An 18,071-nucleotide genomic window follows, 5' to 3' on the forward strand; every position below is an offset into this window, starting at 1 on the left:
TACCGGTACCGGTTTGATGCCGGTACCGGGTACCATTTACTCATCCCTGTCCCAAAGTAAGTTTTTAAGTTTTTCTTTATAACTCACACAATCTAAGGGGTGTTTGGCCTAGCTTTTTTTTTTTTTACAAAATAAGCTTAACTTGGTGTTTGGTTTACCTTTTTAAGCTTATGCTTATTAGCTTATATAAGCTAATTTGAAGAAACTTATTTGAAGATGGTTTTTTAGTTTATTTGAAGAAGCTTCTTTGTGTAAGGGCAAATGATAGAAAATAAGTTATAAGCTACTTTAAAATATAAGCATAAGCCAAAAAGTAAAAGCTAGGCCAAACACCCCTCTAATGAGTCTAATCTCACTTTTTTTTGAACGGTAGATTTGGATCACTGACAGACTACTGAAGTATCATTGTGTCATCAGCGGAACCACCCGATCATATCCATCTCCACTAATCAATAATGTCTATACATCAATTCAAAGGGAAACCCAATAAATATGAGAAAATCTACCTTTGGAAATCGAGCGCAGGACCAATTGGTCCCTAAGTCTTATCCCACTCTAAGGGTGTAAGGGGTGCTCACCTAAGAGGTGAGTCCCCTCTCTTACACATAACCAACCAAATAGTGCCACGTCAACTCCCCTCTAATACTCCCATAATACCCCTTTTTAATGGCGGCACTCCCCTCTTAGGTGAGTTCGATTTTATTTTTTTTTTTTGTAAAATTATGCATGTTTATAAATTAAATAAAAGACATTTCATTAAATTTTAAAAAAATACATTCAAACTAGAAAATAAAAAACACATTCAAAGTAGAAAATAAAAATTACATTAAAACTAGAAAATTAAAATTTTAGAAATCGCATGGCCACCCGTACTTGTTAGCGATTTCGCGCTTTCGGGCGAGGATGAACGGCAACATACTTGGCGGAACATCGTCGTGCGGCTTAAGGAATGTTTTCTTATCTCGATCGTAATTGTAGTTTTTCATCGTCTCGCGTTGTTCCGATATGAGCTCGCGAGCCTCCGACTCTCTTTTTTTCCTCAATTCGATCGCCTCCAATTCTACCGCTTGCTTCGCTTCTTTCATGGCGGTGTACACTTTGAATTGTGCCGCCAACTCGGCCGAGCTTCCCTCGGACGATGTAGCTTGACGCTTGTCTCGCCGTTGTGGTCTTTGTGGCGAGTGGTCTTCGTTCATATCCGGTATCGAAGGGTCCACGTCAACGGGCTTTCTTTTATGTGCCGAACCTTCACCTTCCTCACCCATCAATGGGACTTGGGCCCATTTCTCGTGTCTTCGAACGACCTCCCACGCCTCGATGTGTTGAAAACCGTTCGGAAATCTATCTTTAAATTCTTTTAACGCGACTTTCATCACGTCGAGATCCTTACATCCGCTTCCTCGTGTGCGATCCTACATGTTATAAAAAAATATGAACTTAGAAAAAAAAAATTAAAAATATACAATGTTAAAAAATATAATTTTTACCGCTTGTTGGTATAGGCCGTTGAAAAAGTTTATTTTCGTCATCATCGGGTTCCATTTAGACCGTACTTGATGAACGGTCCGGTTACTTCCACCGACAGTTTTGTTAAAATGCTCTAAAATCTTACGCCAAAAACTATCGCGGTTTTGTTGATTGCCCTTTTTTTTGTGGTTGAGCATTTGCACCGCTCGAACCATCACGAGACGGTTTCGAGATCCGTCCCTTAGTTTTTTTCTTGGCCTCGCGGGGTTGGTTCTCCATTGCTCGGTGTGAAGGGGGTGTGGTTTGAGAGTATAAAAAATAAAAAGTGAAGTGGGTGTGGTTGGAGAGTATAAAAAATGTGTGAGAATGATATGGTTTGAGTATAAAAAAATGGAGTGAATGAGATGGTTATTTATATATGTTTAAAAAAAGTGAATTTTTTTTTTAAAATCGGACCGTTGCTTTTTGACCGTTCCTCTTTTCTCGTGCAAATTAACTCGGTGACTCCATGCCTAAACCACCCCCCGATTCGGGTCCCCGCATTGATGGCGGCGGTGTTCCCGATCGGGGACAACCCTCACCGCACTCACTCTCCGCGTACACCCCATCCACCGTAAGATACCACTGAGCTATGATGTCATGGCGAATCTAATCTCACTGTAGCCTTTGTTTACCATCAACCTATAAACCACAACCACAAGATAAATACAGTTACCTACTGCTAGACTGTAACTATTGCAGTAAGTAAGTTTTAAGGCCATAGCAACAAGTAGTTGTAAAAAAATAGAAAGATTTTTTTACAAGGTTTGTTCAAATAAATACCCGATGAAGTTGGCGTTAAAAATTAAATCAAAAAAATATTTTTAGAATTTTATCAAACAGCCTTTGAAAGCGAGTAAACTACTCTGTTCGACGACTCCAATTCAGCAAACCCTAGCAAAATGGAAGACGAGACCAATCACAACGCCGTCGCCGGTGCCGGTGCCGGCGCCAATGACGACGACACTCCGACGCTGAGTGCGCATGCTCTAGAAGCTCTCAAAGAGTTCCTCTCGGAACAGAACCGCTCAGTCGCCGCAGACAACGACGGAGCTACGGCGGCGGAGGAGAAAGAGGTGGCGTTAGTGACGGAGGACTGGCGGCTCAGCCAGTTTTGGTACGACCGTGAAACGGCGGAGACAGTTGCGAGAGAAGTTCACGCACTGTATACGTCCATGGAGGATCCACCTTCTGTTGCCTGTATTGCTTGCCCTACTCTCTACGTTTATCTCAAGGTATCTTCACACGTTCAAACTCACTGTTTGTTAAAATGTTTGGTGTATTGAGTTTTAATCTGTTTGATCTAGAGTTAGGGCTAATGTGATAGAATAGAACAGGACTTATGAGTGCATCACATGACGTCGTTAATGAGCTGCTTTAGCGGTTGGTTTATATTTGAACAAATTGGACTGTGATTGATTGCAGTAGGTGTAAGTTTTTCGAATCTGATTGAACAGCGCCTCTGGCTATCGATTGAGTGGTGGTTTGAGTATTTGAAAAAACTAGACCATCGTTTGAACAAATCACGATGGATGATGTCATGATGAGAGTAACTTGTATTTTAGTGTTAGAAGTTAAGTTAGTTAAGTGTTAACAGGTTTAGATTTTGTGTATAAATAACTTTTAGGATTTTTTAATAACGAACGCCTCGCATGCGTGATTTGCGCGCATCACGGCGATCTTTGTAAAACCAAATTCTGCGTTTTCCGCATTGATGATTTTGTAAATTGTTGTCTAGTTTTGTTATTACACTTGATAAAGTGTAGCATTTTGACATTTTCATATTTATTGATATTCTAAAAATGCCCTTTGAATTATGCTGTATACATGTTTTTAATTTTCTTCTATCCGGATCTGTTGAGTTCATAGTTGTCAATAGCAAGCGTAGGGATCGCTATAGCGCGCTACGTAGCGTATAGGTCTAGGCCCGCTGTTAGGGTTGTAACGATAATAGTGACAATTTATTTTTTTGTTTTGTTTTTTTAATATAAATAGCAATTAAATAGAGCTATAAAATAACTGGATTTTAAGTTTTTGTTAAATATACATGTAAAATACCATATATACCAGGGTATTTTGATATTATATACATATAATTTTTTTTCTAGTGTATCGCTATTTATAAAATAGCCGCCCGTTGTTTATCGCTATTCGCTATGTAGCATATAGGTAGGGGTGTAAACGAGCCGGGTCGAGGCCGAGCTTGACTGGGCTCGAGCTCGGCTCGAGCTCGGCTCGAGCTCGGCTCGTCATGTTTTTATGAAGCTCGGCTCGGCTCGAGCCTACTTATTTGAGCTCGAGCTCGGCTCGCGAGTAAAACCCAAAGCTCAAGCTCGGCTCAACTCGGCTCGAGCTATTTTAAGAACAACCTCAGACGAGCTAAAAACTCAGGTCGGGCTTGCTTCAGTATCGCTTAAATGAGCCAAAGCTCGGCTCACCAATGTTATCATCATTATTCTTATATTATACATAAAATAAATAAATTTTTGTTTGGGCTCGTTTAGGCTCGCGAGCCTAAACGAGCTTTGTATTTCAGGCTCGAGCTCAGGCTCGATAACTAAACGAGCTCAATTTCAGGCTCGAGCTCGAGCTCAGGCTCGTTAAAGCTCGGCTCGTTCGAGCTTTTAACCGAGCCGATAACGAGTAGCTCTCGAGCCTGTGGGCTTGTTTACACCCCTACATATAGGTACCTTATCGCTATTTGTCGCTATTCGCCATTAACAACTATGGTTGAGTTTGAGATGTGGATAAAGTTTTACTGTATAAGCTATTGACAAGAAAAGATTAGAAGTAAAATGATATGGTTCACAAATGACCGAATATGACGTTTATCATAGGGCAAATTGTAGGTAACAATTAATATTTCTTCTTGTTTCAGAAACTGCACCCTGATTTGCCTGTGCAACTTCTGGAATACGACAAGCGATTTGAGCAATACGGGAATGAATTCACTTATTATGATTATAACGAACCATTAGAGCTCCCATCGTCAATGAAGCAGTCATTGAGTATCATTGTCGCAGATCCTCCTTACCTGGTAATTTCTTATCCAATACCGTATGCTATTCAAGATTTCACGCATCTCTTTGGTCTCATGAACTTATATCCGAGCTGCAATTATGAGAACATATCATTTGTTTCTCATAGCATGTGAAGATACTTGACTACTATTTATGGTTTCTGCGTCTCACTTGAATACTGAAATCTTCAACTTGCATACTTTTTTTTTGTATTTTTTATTTAAAAATGAAGCGTGTTCAAGTTATGCTGGTTATTTTTTCATTGCAGAGCCAGGAATGCTTGGAAAAAGTATCCGAAACAGTTAGTTTTCTTAAGAAACCTGGAGAATCATACTTGCTTTTACTCACAGGTCAGACTATTTTCCTCTTCTTTTTTTTTTTAACCATTTTAGGCTGTATAAATAAATTTGTGGTTTATTTGTACAGGTGCAGTGCAGCATGATCGAGCAGCGCAACTTCTAGGTCTGCGTCCATGTGGGTTCCGCCCACAGCATTCTAGCAAGCTTGGAAACGAGTTCCGCCTCTTCACGAACTACGACCCTGGGTTGAGATTAGGCGGTTGGGAGCAAGAAGAGTCGTAGCGTCGTTTTAATGTTGTTTAGACTCTGAACTCGTCTTGATAAGTGGTTTTGTAACCTTTTGAGTGTATGTTAACATAATATTTATTTCGGCATCTTCATATATATTATAACTTACTACAAGCAACACATTTATAATATTTCGGCATCTTCATATATATTACCACTTACCACAAGACATTACTATACTAGGATCTTTAAAATACTGAAAGAAATGAACAAAACTTCATATGTGTAATGGTTTAATCCGTTTACATTGCCACGCTAAAAAGTGAATGTCACATCACTGTCACGTAGTCATGAGCTCTCACTCACTTTTTTCACCTTTAATGTGTAATGGTTTCACAAGCTACCCACTACCCATTAAAATATCGTTTAAATGAAACGCGTGGATGAACAAAAAGTGGGTGACACTCGCTTTTTTTTTAATTGGCCCTCCTAATCAATTCCTACCTTCTCAAATTATGGTCTTCAACACTTGCTGAGTTAAGCAGCTCACGCCCCATAACTAAGGGCCGGAGTGGTGTTTCATGATGGGTTCACGTCCAGGTTAGCAGGGGTGACCCCATTACACATAGCCTTACGCTGTGCAAATGAATTTCTGGTTGATTTGTACAGATGCACAGTGCAGCATGATAGAGCAGCCCCAACTCTTTTTTCTGCGTCCATGTGGGTTCCACCCACAGACTAGGTTGCAAACGTCACTAGACGCTCCCTAGTCGGAATTGAGAGTACCTGGGAGTACTCAGCCTAGGCGGAGAGTACTTGGGGAGTACTCGGGCCTCGGCAGCCTACTTTGTAGCGAGTACTCAGGGAGTCTCAGCCTCCGAGACCTTGTTTTACAACAGTACCCACATCACTCCCACAAGCTTGGAAACGAATTCTGCCTCGTCACAAACTACAATCCCGGTTTGAGATTAGGCGGTTGGAAGCAACAAGAACCATAGCGTCGTTGTTCAGACTCTCAACTCTTGTCATGTTAAGTGGTTTTGTAACTTGATCAACAACAAGCAACACAGATAGTTGTTACCTTTTTATATATATAAGCCATGAACTCACTGCAAGCCACACACTTGCAATATAGTTAAACATTTATAATATTTGTAAAAAAAAAGACCACTTATATTATAAATTTAATTTTTAAACCAATCATTTTCGATGATAACAATTAACAAAACTAAACAAAAGAAATTTAGATGTGCGAAAAACATCACGTTCAATATATAACCAATTTTAAGTGAGAACTATGAGATCCATTTTATAAAATGTAGAGGACAAAAAGACGGTTATGTGGTTATATAACTGTCTTTATCTATTTAAATTAAAGTAGCCAGTACAAGTGTTTATACCGTTCTCACAGTTTTGTACTTGAAATTTGATTCTTATTGAACGACGTATATACACATATATAGACAGAATTCTAGCCTCCGCTAATAGGAGGTATGATTGCCAACTCGTCTCGATTCTTAACAAGGGTTGATTCAGGCGTGTATTCCTCGTTCAAAGCCAGAACCATGCATCCGCGAAGCTCTTTCAATCCCGGAAATTTTGCAATAAGTTTATCCAAGCAATCACCAGCAGTCGTACCAGATGACACTTCCAGTTTCATATCAGTCAACCCGGTTAGATCTCTAGCTCGGGCGAAGAACAGTATCTTAACCTCGAGACACTCGTTCTTGCTGTCAGTGTGTGAAATGTCTGTTGTAACCTTGTCTGTTTGTGGTGAACCCATGACACAAGGCCTGCATGCATGTTTAATCGATACAAAATTGAACTAATCAAATGAAACTACGTTGATCTAACAAATGTTATATGTAAATAGAGGTGTGGGGTGTTAACAAGCCGATCCGAGCCATCTGAGTTCGAGCTCGTTAAATATAAAAGAGTTTGAGCTTGATTTCAACATGTTTTAGTCTTTATTTCTAAGGCTTGAGCTCGACTCGTTAATAAATTTCCGAGCTTAGCTCATTGATTATGTAATTATTTATTTAGGAGAGAGAGGGTACAATATGGCTCTAGCTGGATCTTAGGGGCTTAGATTATCCTACACTTTAGGGGGACTATGCACGTTATTGCCTATACAGGCAGGCAATAACATGCATAGTCCCCCTAAAGTGTAGGATGCGCGCATAATGCGTGATGCGCCCGATGCGCTGATGAGGGCGCATCGCAACAGCTGATGCGATGCGTTTACGTGATGCGAGAATATTGCGCGCATTTCGCATAATGCGCTCAGATGCATGCAACATTGTTTATTATGCTTTTTCCAGATTTTATGAATTGTGTTCGGTTTACTCCATCATTAACATCTTAGTATGCTTGATTTGAACCAAAAAGCACAACTCTTATCTTCTAATTACGTCATTTGTTTTACTTTAAGTATGTTTTTATAATTTTTATGTTAAATATTTTTTTATAAAGAACACATCACATACGTGATGCGCTCGCATCGTGCATCACGCATCGCGCATCAGATTTTTGGACTAAACGCATCGGAGCGCATCACGCAATTTAAAACCAAGGCTTGTATGTTTATTTATATGTGTTTTCTTTATGCTGCGTTTTTTTTTTTTTTTTTTGAACAACAAATGTTACACTCCTAAATTACTCCCCACCCCAATTCTTTATGCTACATATGTTTATGTTCCACTCTTGGTTTTAAAAAGCGAGAGGCGCACAAAAGCGATGAGGTCTAAAAATGAGGCGCGAAGCGCAAAAGCGGTGGGCTTTTCGTACCCGAGGCGCAAGAAGATTATATAAATTTTTATATATATCCCATAGGTTTTTAGCATCCCTTATCCAAAATATAGTTATAAATAAGGTTTATATATCATATTACCTACATGTACAAGCCAATAAACCCATTGTAGAACACTTTCATGCATAAAAGTAACATAAAAACACCCAAAATACATAAGGCGCACGCCTCAGACCTCAAAAAACCCAAAAAAATGCGTTTTTTTTTTTTTTTTTTTGCGCTTTGAGGAAAAAGCGCGCCTCAAGTGCCCTCAGGCGCGCTTTTTAAAACCCAGTGTCCACTATGGTAGTCTCTCGTCACTGTTTGTGTTATTTGGTAGATTCTTACCTATGTCCTTTTAGCATTGTTTGTTTGTTTGTTCTCAAGCTGAGGGCCTCTCTGAAAACAGCCCCTCTATTTCCAGGGATAGAGGTAAGGTTTGCCTACATCTCACCCTCCCCAGACCCTACCAATAGTTTTGCTATTTGTAGGATTTACTGGGTATGATTGTTGTTGTCTTTCAAAAAAAAATATTTATTATCATATAATATAAACTTATTATATTAAGAGTTAATTTCCCGGATGGTCCCTGTGGTTTAATGTTTTTTCACGTTTAGTCCCCACCTTTTGAAAATAGCAGGTATGCTCCCTATGGTTTGTTATTTTGTTACTCGGATAGTTCCCGAGTAGATGTCAGTTAGTTTGGAAATAGCAGGTATGCTCCCTATGGTTTGTCATTTTGTTACTCGGATAGTCCCCTGACATTTACTCAGGGGACTATCCGAGTAACAAAATGACAAACCATAGGGAGCATACCTGCTATTTCCAAAAGGTGGGGACTAAACGTGAAAAAACGTGAAACCACAGGGACCATCCGGGCAATTAACTCTTATATTAATGATAGCCCCGTTTAAGTTCACGAGCCTACTCAAACTCCGTATGTGAAAGTTGGGCTCTAGCTCATGTACTAAATGAGGTCTAACTTAGGCTCAAGCTCGGTATGTGAAAGTCGGGCTCTAGTTCGTTTACTAAATGAGTTCAATTTACGCTTAAGCTCGTTTCAGCTTTGCTTGATTCGAACTTCTAATGAGCTGATCTCGAGTAACTTAAGAGCAACTCCACTCATTTATATTATATGTAAAGATCCATAAAGGGTGTAAACAAACCCTAGAAACTAATTATCCCCAACTTTCATACTCAATAATCAACTAAACATAATCAATTTTGATTCTTAAAAAAGGAGTTCACTTAATTTTGGATTCTCAAATCCAAAATTGACCCAAACACATTTAAGTTTTCATACACTAAATTGAAATTCAGTGGATTCAATCATAGGCAAAGAATATCAGAAAGATTGAAACCTAATTATAGTAGCAACAACAAATTGAAAAGATTTACCTGTTATGTGGAAACTGAATTGATCAGAAAACTTCAGATGAATCGATGAGAAAAAAGAAGCTTGTTTGACCTCAAAAGGGGCATCTTTGAACTGAGATAACGGATGTGGATCCGAATCGAGTGACCCGACCCGAAACGTAAAAAATTATATAAAAAGGTTCCATTGCCGGGAATCGAACCCGGGTCTCCTGGGTGAAAGCCAGATATCCTAACCGCTGGACGACAATGGATTTGTTGAGAGTTAATCACCCTTTAAGCCCTTTAGACTCTTCTTGTAACTTTGAAACCGAACCAAACCAAAACGAACTAAACTGAACCATTGTTACTTACCAAGGTTTGGTTTTTACCGTTTGAGCTTATTAGGCCATCAAAACTGAGAGCATCTGGCACTTATGTTAGAAAAACATGTTTTACATAAAGAGAATAAATAATCTTATGAATAAATTTATATGATTATGTGACACCGTAAGAGCATTCACATCTCTTCCATCATTTTCTACCCTAACTACACTAAAAACGACTAAAGTTTTTTTCTCCTTTCAATTATATAATATCTTTTATACCTTTATCATTATTTTTTCTTTTTCTTTTCACTCATATCCACTTTTAAAATATGTTAAAAAATTATAGAGAGTGAACAATGTTCTCTCAAATATAACATTTTCTCTCTCTTTCACTCACAACCACTTTTTATAATTTATTGAATACCCTCACGTCTGGGTCGGTTTGAAGAACAAAAATTGCCGATTTGAAAAGGAGAGAAACCTTCAAGAAACCAAAACCGATGACGGCTTCAAAGTCAAACCGTGAACAACTTACAATTGTCTTGTGTTCAGCAAGAATATGAACATTACAATGATACAATATAATAAGATGTATAAAACAAAAACTTATATTAAAAAAAATACAAACATAGAATCAAGTACAAAAGATCAAGCAGAGTCAATGCCATAGAAAAAAAAAATTGCTCACTTTACACAAGAATAAGGAATATAATGTTCTGTAAATAATAAATACCCTTCACTCAAACTCTAAAACAGTATGCAATGCAACAACAAAACATCACCATCTTCTCATCTTAGAAAAATCCGATTGGTTCTTACGTTCAAGCACCGTTGCCACTTTTCCAAGGTTTGAGGACACCGACAACTACGACTGCGACGATTATGAGTAAAATTAAAATAGCAATGCACATCCATTTCCTTGAGTTCTTTTGTAAGCTCTTTGCCTTGTGAAGAGCTTTGTTCCCATCTTGCACATGGTCTACGGCACTTGACACCTGTCACATGCCATTGTTAATCCGGTTAGGAAGAAACGGGTCAACAGTCTTGGGTTTGACCATAAGAAGTCAAATAGGCAATCAATAGTTGTTTGAGGAACAAGATTAAAGTTAAACTTGTTGCAAAATTAATATTGGATCACAAAAAATCAAAAGGGTACAAAATTAATATATGTGATTTCTAACTAGCAAAATTCCCCCACGCTACGCGTCGGGGATTCGGTCGGTTTGTTCGTTTCGTCACGATATCAGTACGGTAGCGACACTCGATAAAGCAACCAGAAGAGAAAATCCAAATTATTTCTCTAATATATATCACTCGATAAAGCAACCAGAAGAGAAAATCCAAATTATTTCTCTAATATATATCGTAGATGAAAAGCTCTAAACGACTCTACCAATAATCTAAATATTTCAAAACTGAAGCGAAGAAAAAAATTAACGCCACCGCGTATTTAGTCTTTTTTAAAAAAACAAACAAACGAAAGTTATACGGAAAAAATATAGGGTTAAAAACGGATATTATTTATAGTATAAGGTGTGAAAATGAAACTAAAATAATAATTAAAAAAATTAAAAAGAAAAAAAGTCAGTGTCACTATTCCTAAAAGTTGATAATTGTTATATAAATATATAATTAATTAATTACCTGTGTCTCTATATTGTCAAGCATCTCCCCTTGAGCATCAACCAGTACAGCCATATCCATAAATATCTGCATGAGAAGCGATAAAATCATTCCAATAATTAGAAATAAAAACATCAAATGTTAATCGGCCATGAAATTATTGTAACTACATGTTTTTCCTATCCTTATTTTTTGCCATTAACAGTGGATAACTTAGACGTTTATAAAAAGTCCAAAAAGATTTTGGCCAAACATGCAGATTAACGAAGAATTTGTAGTAATGATAGTTTTGGCGATGATTAGTTCATGTATACGCTTTCAATGTGGGGCCAACCAGCCGTAGCATGATAGAAATAATCATTCAGCAGATGAACTGTCACAGGCGATAGTTTAAATATTTATCAAATTCCTCACATGGATAAAATAAAGTATTCAATCAACATTATAGTTTTATTAGTTTATTATGGTTGTAAAACAAGGTTTCCATGGCCGAGTACTCCCCGAGTAGTCGCTACAAGGTAGGCTGCCGAGGCGACTTTCTTTGACTCCGCCTAATTACTCGGAGTCGGTCAACCTCGGCCAGAATTGGATCTAGTAGGTCAACTCGGTCCTAGTTTGACTTAAATAATAATATAACATAATTTCTATGCCTATCATATTCAAGAATGAATTTCAGTATTTTGTTATAAATATTAGTAAATTTATGTTATTTGACATATATTTAATCTCCAAAAAGTAATTTCTTTATAATTTAACATGTCCGAGTACTCCCCGAGAACTCTCCGCCTAGACCGAGTACTCTCAACTCCCCGGACGACCGACTAGGAAGCGCCTAGCGACTTTTGCAACCATCACTTTTATATACACACATACACACCTGTTGCAACTCTAGAAGCTTCCTTTCTACTTCTCGTACTGCATCGTGACGTTCTTGGATCTCTGCAAGGGTGTCAAGCACCTACAACAACACAGGAAATAGATATAACGCAAGATCCCGCCAAAAAATATATATATATACCCCCCCCCCAAAAAAAAAAGAAGAAACTAACCTGTCCTCGACCGTGTTCCCGAATTGCTTTCTGGAAAATTTGTTCGCTATCCCCTGTCTCTATGAGTCGATCAATTGTCTGTAGAATTATTTCATTAGAACATGTGTGTGATGTTTTTAATTAAATAATCAAGATTGCTTGAAAAAATATAAATAAACCACACCTCTTCATCAGCCTTGGTTCCCGTCACTGAAATAGTATAAAAAAAACATGCAATATTAAATTATATAAGATATACGATTGTGAAAACACAAGTTCCCGACTATAATTTTGATGTTCAAGTTAAGTTCAAAACCTGTATATATACGCCTCTCGACCACTTCACGGTGCTCTTGATGGATGTTTTCTCTTAGAGCCTAAAAAATATTGTAATAATCGAGAAAATACATATAACAAATAAATAATAGAGGATCGAAAAGTATATACAATACCTGAAATTCAGACATCTTGTCTTTAAACTTTTTCTTCAGCGAACTGCAAATGAAGATCATTAATTCATTACCAATAAATATTAATTTAAAAATTCAACCAATTTCTTCCATTTATAATAAATTATAATAAATTAACCGAGGGAGCATAGTAGGTTACAGTGTGGTTGCGGTTCTTGATCGGTCTACTCCTGTTCCTTTTCCACACCCGGGTTTCTGTCTGTTTGCCAAATTCTGTTCGATGATTAAAAGTAAGAGTTATACGTCAAATAATTTAATTTTTTTAAGGCAAATTGGAAAATAATAACCCCATCTTTCTGAAATTGGCCGATAATAATCCCAAGTCAGTTATTAGCCAATAATAATCCGACCTCGTCCTTTTTTTTTTTGTAAAATAGTCTGCCGTTGAAATAGCTTAACGGAGTTAAGTTTTTTTCCGAATTACAAACCGATGTTTTGGGGCTTTTGATCAGAACGAGGATACGAGTCGATTGATGTAAAACTTATGTTGTATATGATCCAACATTCTAACCTCCTTGTCAAGTTCCTCAATTTTTGATTTAATAAACCGTGCAACTTTTCCAACTTCGTCAACATCTTTCTCCATGTGTTGCTTGATTGCTGCATATTAACAAACAATTAACCATTAATTCTATATCAATCTTTGGAACGTTTTTTGATTAAATTGTGAGGACAGTAGGACACTTATTCTTTTAAGAACGTATGCATACAAAGTTGACCTTCTTCCAACCGATAGTCGTGATATAAATATAAATATAAATAAAAACAGAACCGAAAAAAATAATTGAAGTTTACATTTCATAGCAGCAGCCTTGGTTACAGCCTTTGACTCCTCATGAGCATCCTGTATAGAACTTCGTTAGCACAATTACTTCGGTAATAATTATTACTCTATCAAGAAAAAATTTTATTCTAAAGGCAACTCAAAAAGACCTGTAATTTTTTTAGTAGTTTATTCAACTTCTCATATTGTTTCTCAATGGCTTGAACCTGGTAAAAGAAAAAAAACGATAATGGATTAAGTTAATGAAATTAGACATGTATTAAAAATTTCAAAAAAGAGAAGAAAATGAAAAGTAAATTTGTCACCTTCTTGAAGAATTCATCCAACCCTAATTCTCCAGAATTCGCATTATGTTGTGTTCCCATTTCAAGATCTCCACCGCCATATTGTTGATCGCGAGGATTCTCAAATGAATCCTACAGAATATCATTTAATAAAATCCTTTAAAAAAATAATCGAATTATGCTTGAAAAACGGATAGTTCCCTCCAAAACACTAGAAAACAAATACAGGTTGCTTTTTGGATAAGACCAGTTTAATTATCCTGAACAAATGAGTGAATGACAATGTAGAAATACTAAGATTCAAAAGAAAAAAAAAAGCAATAAGCATGATGTTCACTTTCTTCAAATCACTTTTTCAAATAGCGATGTCGCTTTTCTGAGAGAATTTTATTTGAAATTTAAAAAACCGAATCTTTCTTTGCAATTTTGAAAGAGCTACAAAACCTCATACTCTTTTTTTTTCCAATTTTTCTAGAATACATTTTGATTTAGTTAGGCAGTGTTAGGTTAACGGATACAGAAACAAACGAACGTGTATCGTATCGTTCATTTTGATTTAGTTAGGCAGTTGAAGGTGTAAATTTCTTCTCAACCCGCAGCATCTCTACTTGTCGGTAATCACACCCGTTCCCGTACTCAACTCATACCCAAGAACTACCCATATTAACTTGTATATGCAAAACAACTCAAAACCCTAATAACCCTAAATTATATGAACACATCATCCAACTTCATAAAAACATTAACTTTTGCAGCCACTGATGAAGATTCAAACTATGATTCCATGACCTTTGATTTTTTTTTACAAAGATTAAGAATAAAAATAATAAATTATAAAAAAAAGACTGGGACTAAAGGTTAAATTTTTGTATAATAATAATTATAAATTTGTCAATACAGATTTGACCCATCTGAAGTGATTACATTCAAAGGCTCCCTACCCAGTTGAAGGTACACACCGCATACATAAATTCATAAATTCCAGTTGATGATAGGCTTCAACAAAACACTACGAACTAATAATAATAATCAAATCGAATCGAATAGAATAGAATAGAGGATCTAAAACAATAATCTAAACCCTCGAGAAAGCAATCAGAATGTCTAGAGTTGTAATCAATGCCGCGTTTTACTCAATTGTTTAAAAAGTAAAAGATAAATAAAGAAAGAAAACAAAACAATTGTATTTGTTAAGAGAAACTTACAGATAAAAGATCGTTCATGGTGGGTTGAAGCTAGATCTTGCTTCAAGACGAAGGTTTTTGCTGTGTGTTCTGGGGATTAAAATTGGGGGTTTTGTTGAGGTGGGAGAGAGAGAGAGAGAGTAAAGAGAGAATTTTCGGTGACAGATCGTGAAGACAGGCTGCTTTTTTTTAAATAAGATGTTGCAAGGGGCATGAAAGGGGTTTTCATAATTATTGTTTTTCTGATTTTAACCATAACTAAACTAAAGATATTTTGAAAGTTATTATTATTTTTAGTTTGAGTAAACTGTCATTTTGGTTTCTGTGGTTTGATCAGTTTTGTCACTTTAGTCTAAATTTCAAACTTTTTATATCCAGGGCTCTGTGGTTCGGTTTTTGTTGACATTTTGGTCCAAATTTCAAATTTGACCAGATTTCCCATTAATGACCTGCTATTTTGTCTTCACCCTCAGGGGCATTTTGGTCATTTTAGATTTATTATCTATTTTTTATAACAATTATAATAAAACCCCTGATCATCATCATCTTCAACCTCATCTCTCAACATACAGACATCTCTCTCTCTCTCTCTCAACATACAACTCTGCTCTCTCTCTAAAATACCACCACCACACCACCACCACCCCCACCATCGCATCATCCCCACCACCATCCCACCGCCGCCAACTCTGCTCTCTCTCTAAAGTGACCTGCTCTCTCTCTCTAAAATACCGCAACGAGCAGGGCTCAAGATCTCCGCCTCAAGATCTCCGCCTCAAGATCTAAAATGGTGCTCAAATCGAAGCTCAAACGCTCGAAAACCCTAACCCTAAGAACACGCAGATCTTCGCCTCAAGATCTCCGCCTCAAGAACACATGGTAAACCCTAACCCTATAGTGTTTGCCCAGTCGTTTTTTGGGTGGAGGTGCTCACCGGATTGAGAGAGAGGGGCGGTGGTTGCAGGGGGTGCGAGAGGGTGGTTGCAGGGAGTTGCAGGTTCATTGGATATGGTTGTAGGGGGTGCGAGAGGGTGGTTGCAGGTTCATCGGATGTGGTTACAGGGGGTGCGAGTGGGTGGTTGCAGGGAGTTGCATGTTCATCGGATGTGGTTGCAGGGGGTGCGAGAGGGTGGTTGCAGGGAGTTGCAGGTTCATCGGATGTGGTTGCAGGTTCATTTTAGATTTAATCGTAACGAATTTACCTCAACAATTTCAGTTTTAGTGAAGTTATATGCACTGAAATGTCTAATTGTTTGTGAGTTATTGTAGAATTTTGTTTTTTGTTTGTTTGAAAAGGGTTGAAGATGATGATGTAATTGGGAAGGGTGTGTGGGTGTGACTGTTGGATGGGACGACGCCGGAGTGGCGGTGGTGAAAAGGAGGAGGAGATGGCGGTGGTGGTGGTGCTATAGAGAGAGAGAGAAGAGAGAGAGGGGGAGGAGGTGGCGGTGGTGGTGGTGCTATAGAGAGAGAGAGAGAGAGAGCTGATTATGCAGATCTGGGTTTTATTGTTAAAAAAATGAAATTTAAAAAATGACCAAAATGCCCCTGCACTAAAGGACAAAATAATCAGTTTTCAACAGTCAAAATAGAGGGTTTTTGAATTTTGGACTAAAATGACAACAAAATGCAAACCACAGGGACCCAGATGTAAAAAATTTGAGATTTGGACTAAAATGGCAAAAGTGCCCAAACCGCAGGGACCAAAATGGCAGTTTACTCTTTTAGTTTTAAATATCTTTGCCATAATAAGTTTTTTTTAACTGTTAATTTTTCCTTTTAATTACTTACATTTTCAATAATTAAAACTTGTCCTCCCCACAAAAGATAATTTCTCTTGACCATTAGCCTATAACCTAGGGATGGCAAAAATACCCGAGCCCGACGGGTATACCCGAACCCCAACACAAATGGGATGGGTATACCCGATACCCGACGGGTATTGGGCCGGGTATGGGATTAGTTTTAAAAATTTTCGCGGGTATGGGATTAGGTGATACCCGACCCGATTACCCGAAACCACATACCCGTTTACCCGAACTATATCCCCGATCGTATACCCGATTTTTTAAATTTATACTTTTGTTTTCCATTAACCCTTGTCTATTAGTGATTTATTTTAGTATGTTCATAATGTGAAAAAATAAATTCTCTTTTAGTATATGCATTTGATAATAGTATTTATATTTTGTATGTTGTGAAGTATATGCATGTGAGTGTATAAGTATTATAAAGTTATTATTAATTTATGATAAAACTTATATGTATGTAATGTACATTTTTAATTTATAATAGTTGTTGTATAGATAAAATAATATAATAATTACAATAGTAAAAAAATGTATTTAGAAATCCTAATGTATATCTTTTAACAAACTAATGGGTAAACCCGATACCCGCGGGTATACCCGATACCCGACGGGTAATTACCCGACAAATACCCGACGGGTATTGGGTCGGGTATTGGACGCGATTTTATAACCGGGTACAGGTATGGGATTACCAATACCCGACCCGAACCCGACCCATTGCCATCCCTACTATAACCTAAGTGGCCTTTGCAATAATAAGCTGGAGATGTTATGTAGGAACTATATATTATGTTTCTATACAAGATCAGTTACATTGTGTTTGGGATTGAGTTTGGAAATGACTTATTAACTTAACAGATCTAATAAGTTAATAAGTTATTTAGAAAAACCTCAAATCCTGCTTTTGAAATTAACTTATTGACTTTTTAAAAAAACTAATAAGTCATTTCCAAACTCGATCCCAAATACTCTCTTAATATAGGAATGAACTGAACACACATGTGTCGCTGGATTTGCTTTGTTGATGACATGTTGCTTCTTACAAGTATAAGCTACTCATACAAGCGAAGTGACGTCACAACCTCTCAGGCCAGAGTATTAACACCAAAACACGTACACACACAATCATCATTTCATCTCTCCACCCTAATTTCATCTCAAAACCCTCGCACCATCCCAGTTCACTGTCACCGTTCACTTTCGGCACCATCAAATCCAGCCACTGAACACCTCTCCACAATCCTCCCCCCCCCCCCCCCCCACAATTTCACTCAAAATTACCTCCCAACAATTTTTTTATGCTAGAATTTTGAAATGAACAATTTCGGTCACGAAACTACTCCGATTCCAACTCGGCGAATGGG

General features: G+C 37.5%; 4 protein-coding genes and 1 non-coding gene across 5 annotated transcripts; 1 reads left to right on the plus strand and 4 right to left on the minus strand.

The window, feature by feature from the left end:
- Positions 1-689: 689 nt before the first annotated feature.
- LOC118480443 lies at positions 690-1,649 on the minus strand. The gene is made up of 2 exons (XM_035975296.1): positions 1,488-1,649; positions 690-1,412 (listed from the first exon to the last, which is right to left on the minus strand). The coding sequence occupies exons 1-2, from the start codon at positions 1,530-1,532 to the stop codon at positions 849-851; spliced, it is 609 nt and encodes a 202-aa protein (XP_035831189.1). The 5' UTR covers positions 1,533-1,649; the 3' UTR covers positions 690-848.
- Positions 1,650-2,309: 660 nt separating this feature from the next.
- Positions 2,310-5,244, plus strand: LOC110880436 (EEF1A lysine methyltransferase 1). The gene is made up of 4 exons (XM_022128959.2): positions 2,310-2,741; positions 4,385-4,543; positions 4,795-4,876; positions 4,953-5,244. The coding sequence occupies exons 1-4, from the start codon at positions 2,409-2,411 to the stop codon at positions 5,105-5,107; spliced, it is 729 nt and encodes a 242-aa protein (XP_021984651.1). The 5' UTR covers positions 2,310-2,408; the 3' UTR covers positions 5,108-5,244.
- A 1,128-nt stretch (positions 5,245-6,372) lies between these two features.
- Positions 6,373-9,380, minus strand: LOC110880441 (molybdopterin synthase sulfur carrier subunit). Its single transcript, XM_022128967.2, has 2 exons — positions 9,240-9,380; positions 6,373-6,846 (listed from the first exon to the last, which is right to left on the minus strand). Exon 2 carries the CDS (start codon positions 6,834-6,836, stop codon positions 6,525-6,527), a length of 312 nt encoding a protein of 103 aa, XP_021984659.1. The 5' UTR covers positions 6,837-6,846; positions 9,240-9,380; the 3' UTR covers positions 6,373-6,524.
- Positions 9,381-9,397: 17 nt separating this feature from the next.
- Positions 9,398-9,469, minus strand: TRNAE-UUC. Its single transcript has one exon. It is a non-coding gene; the product is annotated as a tRNA-Glu (tRNA).
- A 641-nt stretch (positions 9,470-10,110) lies between these two features.
- LOC110880452 (syntaxin-132) lies at positions 10,111-15,094 on the minus strand. Its single transcript, XM_022128976.2, has 13 exons — positions 14,918-15,094; positions 13,734-13,844; positions 13,578-13,634; positions 13,440-13,488; positions 13,156-13,244; positions 12,784-12,857; positions 12,627-12,669; positions 12,491-12,551; positions 12,359-12,384; positions 12,196-12,273; positions 12,024-12,104; positions 11,168-11,233; positions 10,111-10,518 (listed from the first exon to the last, which is right to left on the minus strand). Exons 1-13 carry the CDS (start codon positions 14,933-14,935, stop codon positions 10,345-10,347), a joined length of 927 nt encoding a protein of 308 aa, XP_021984668.1. The 5' UTR covers positions 14,936-15,094; the 3' UTR covers positions 10,111-10,344.
- Positions 15,095-18,071: the final 2,977 nt, after the last annotated feature.

The sequence above is a fragment of the Helianthus annuus genome, chromosome 1 (assembly GCF_002127325.2).
Source record: "Helianthus annuus cultivar XRQ/B chromosome 1, HanXRQr2.0-SUNRISE, whole genome shotgun sequence".
Lineage (NCBI taxonomy): Eukaryota > Viridiplantae > Streptophyta > Magnoliopsida > Asterales > Asteraceae > Helianthus > Helianthus annuus.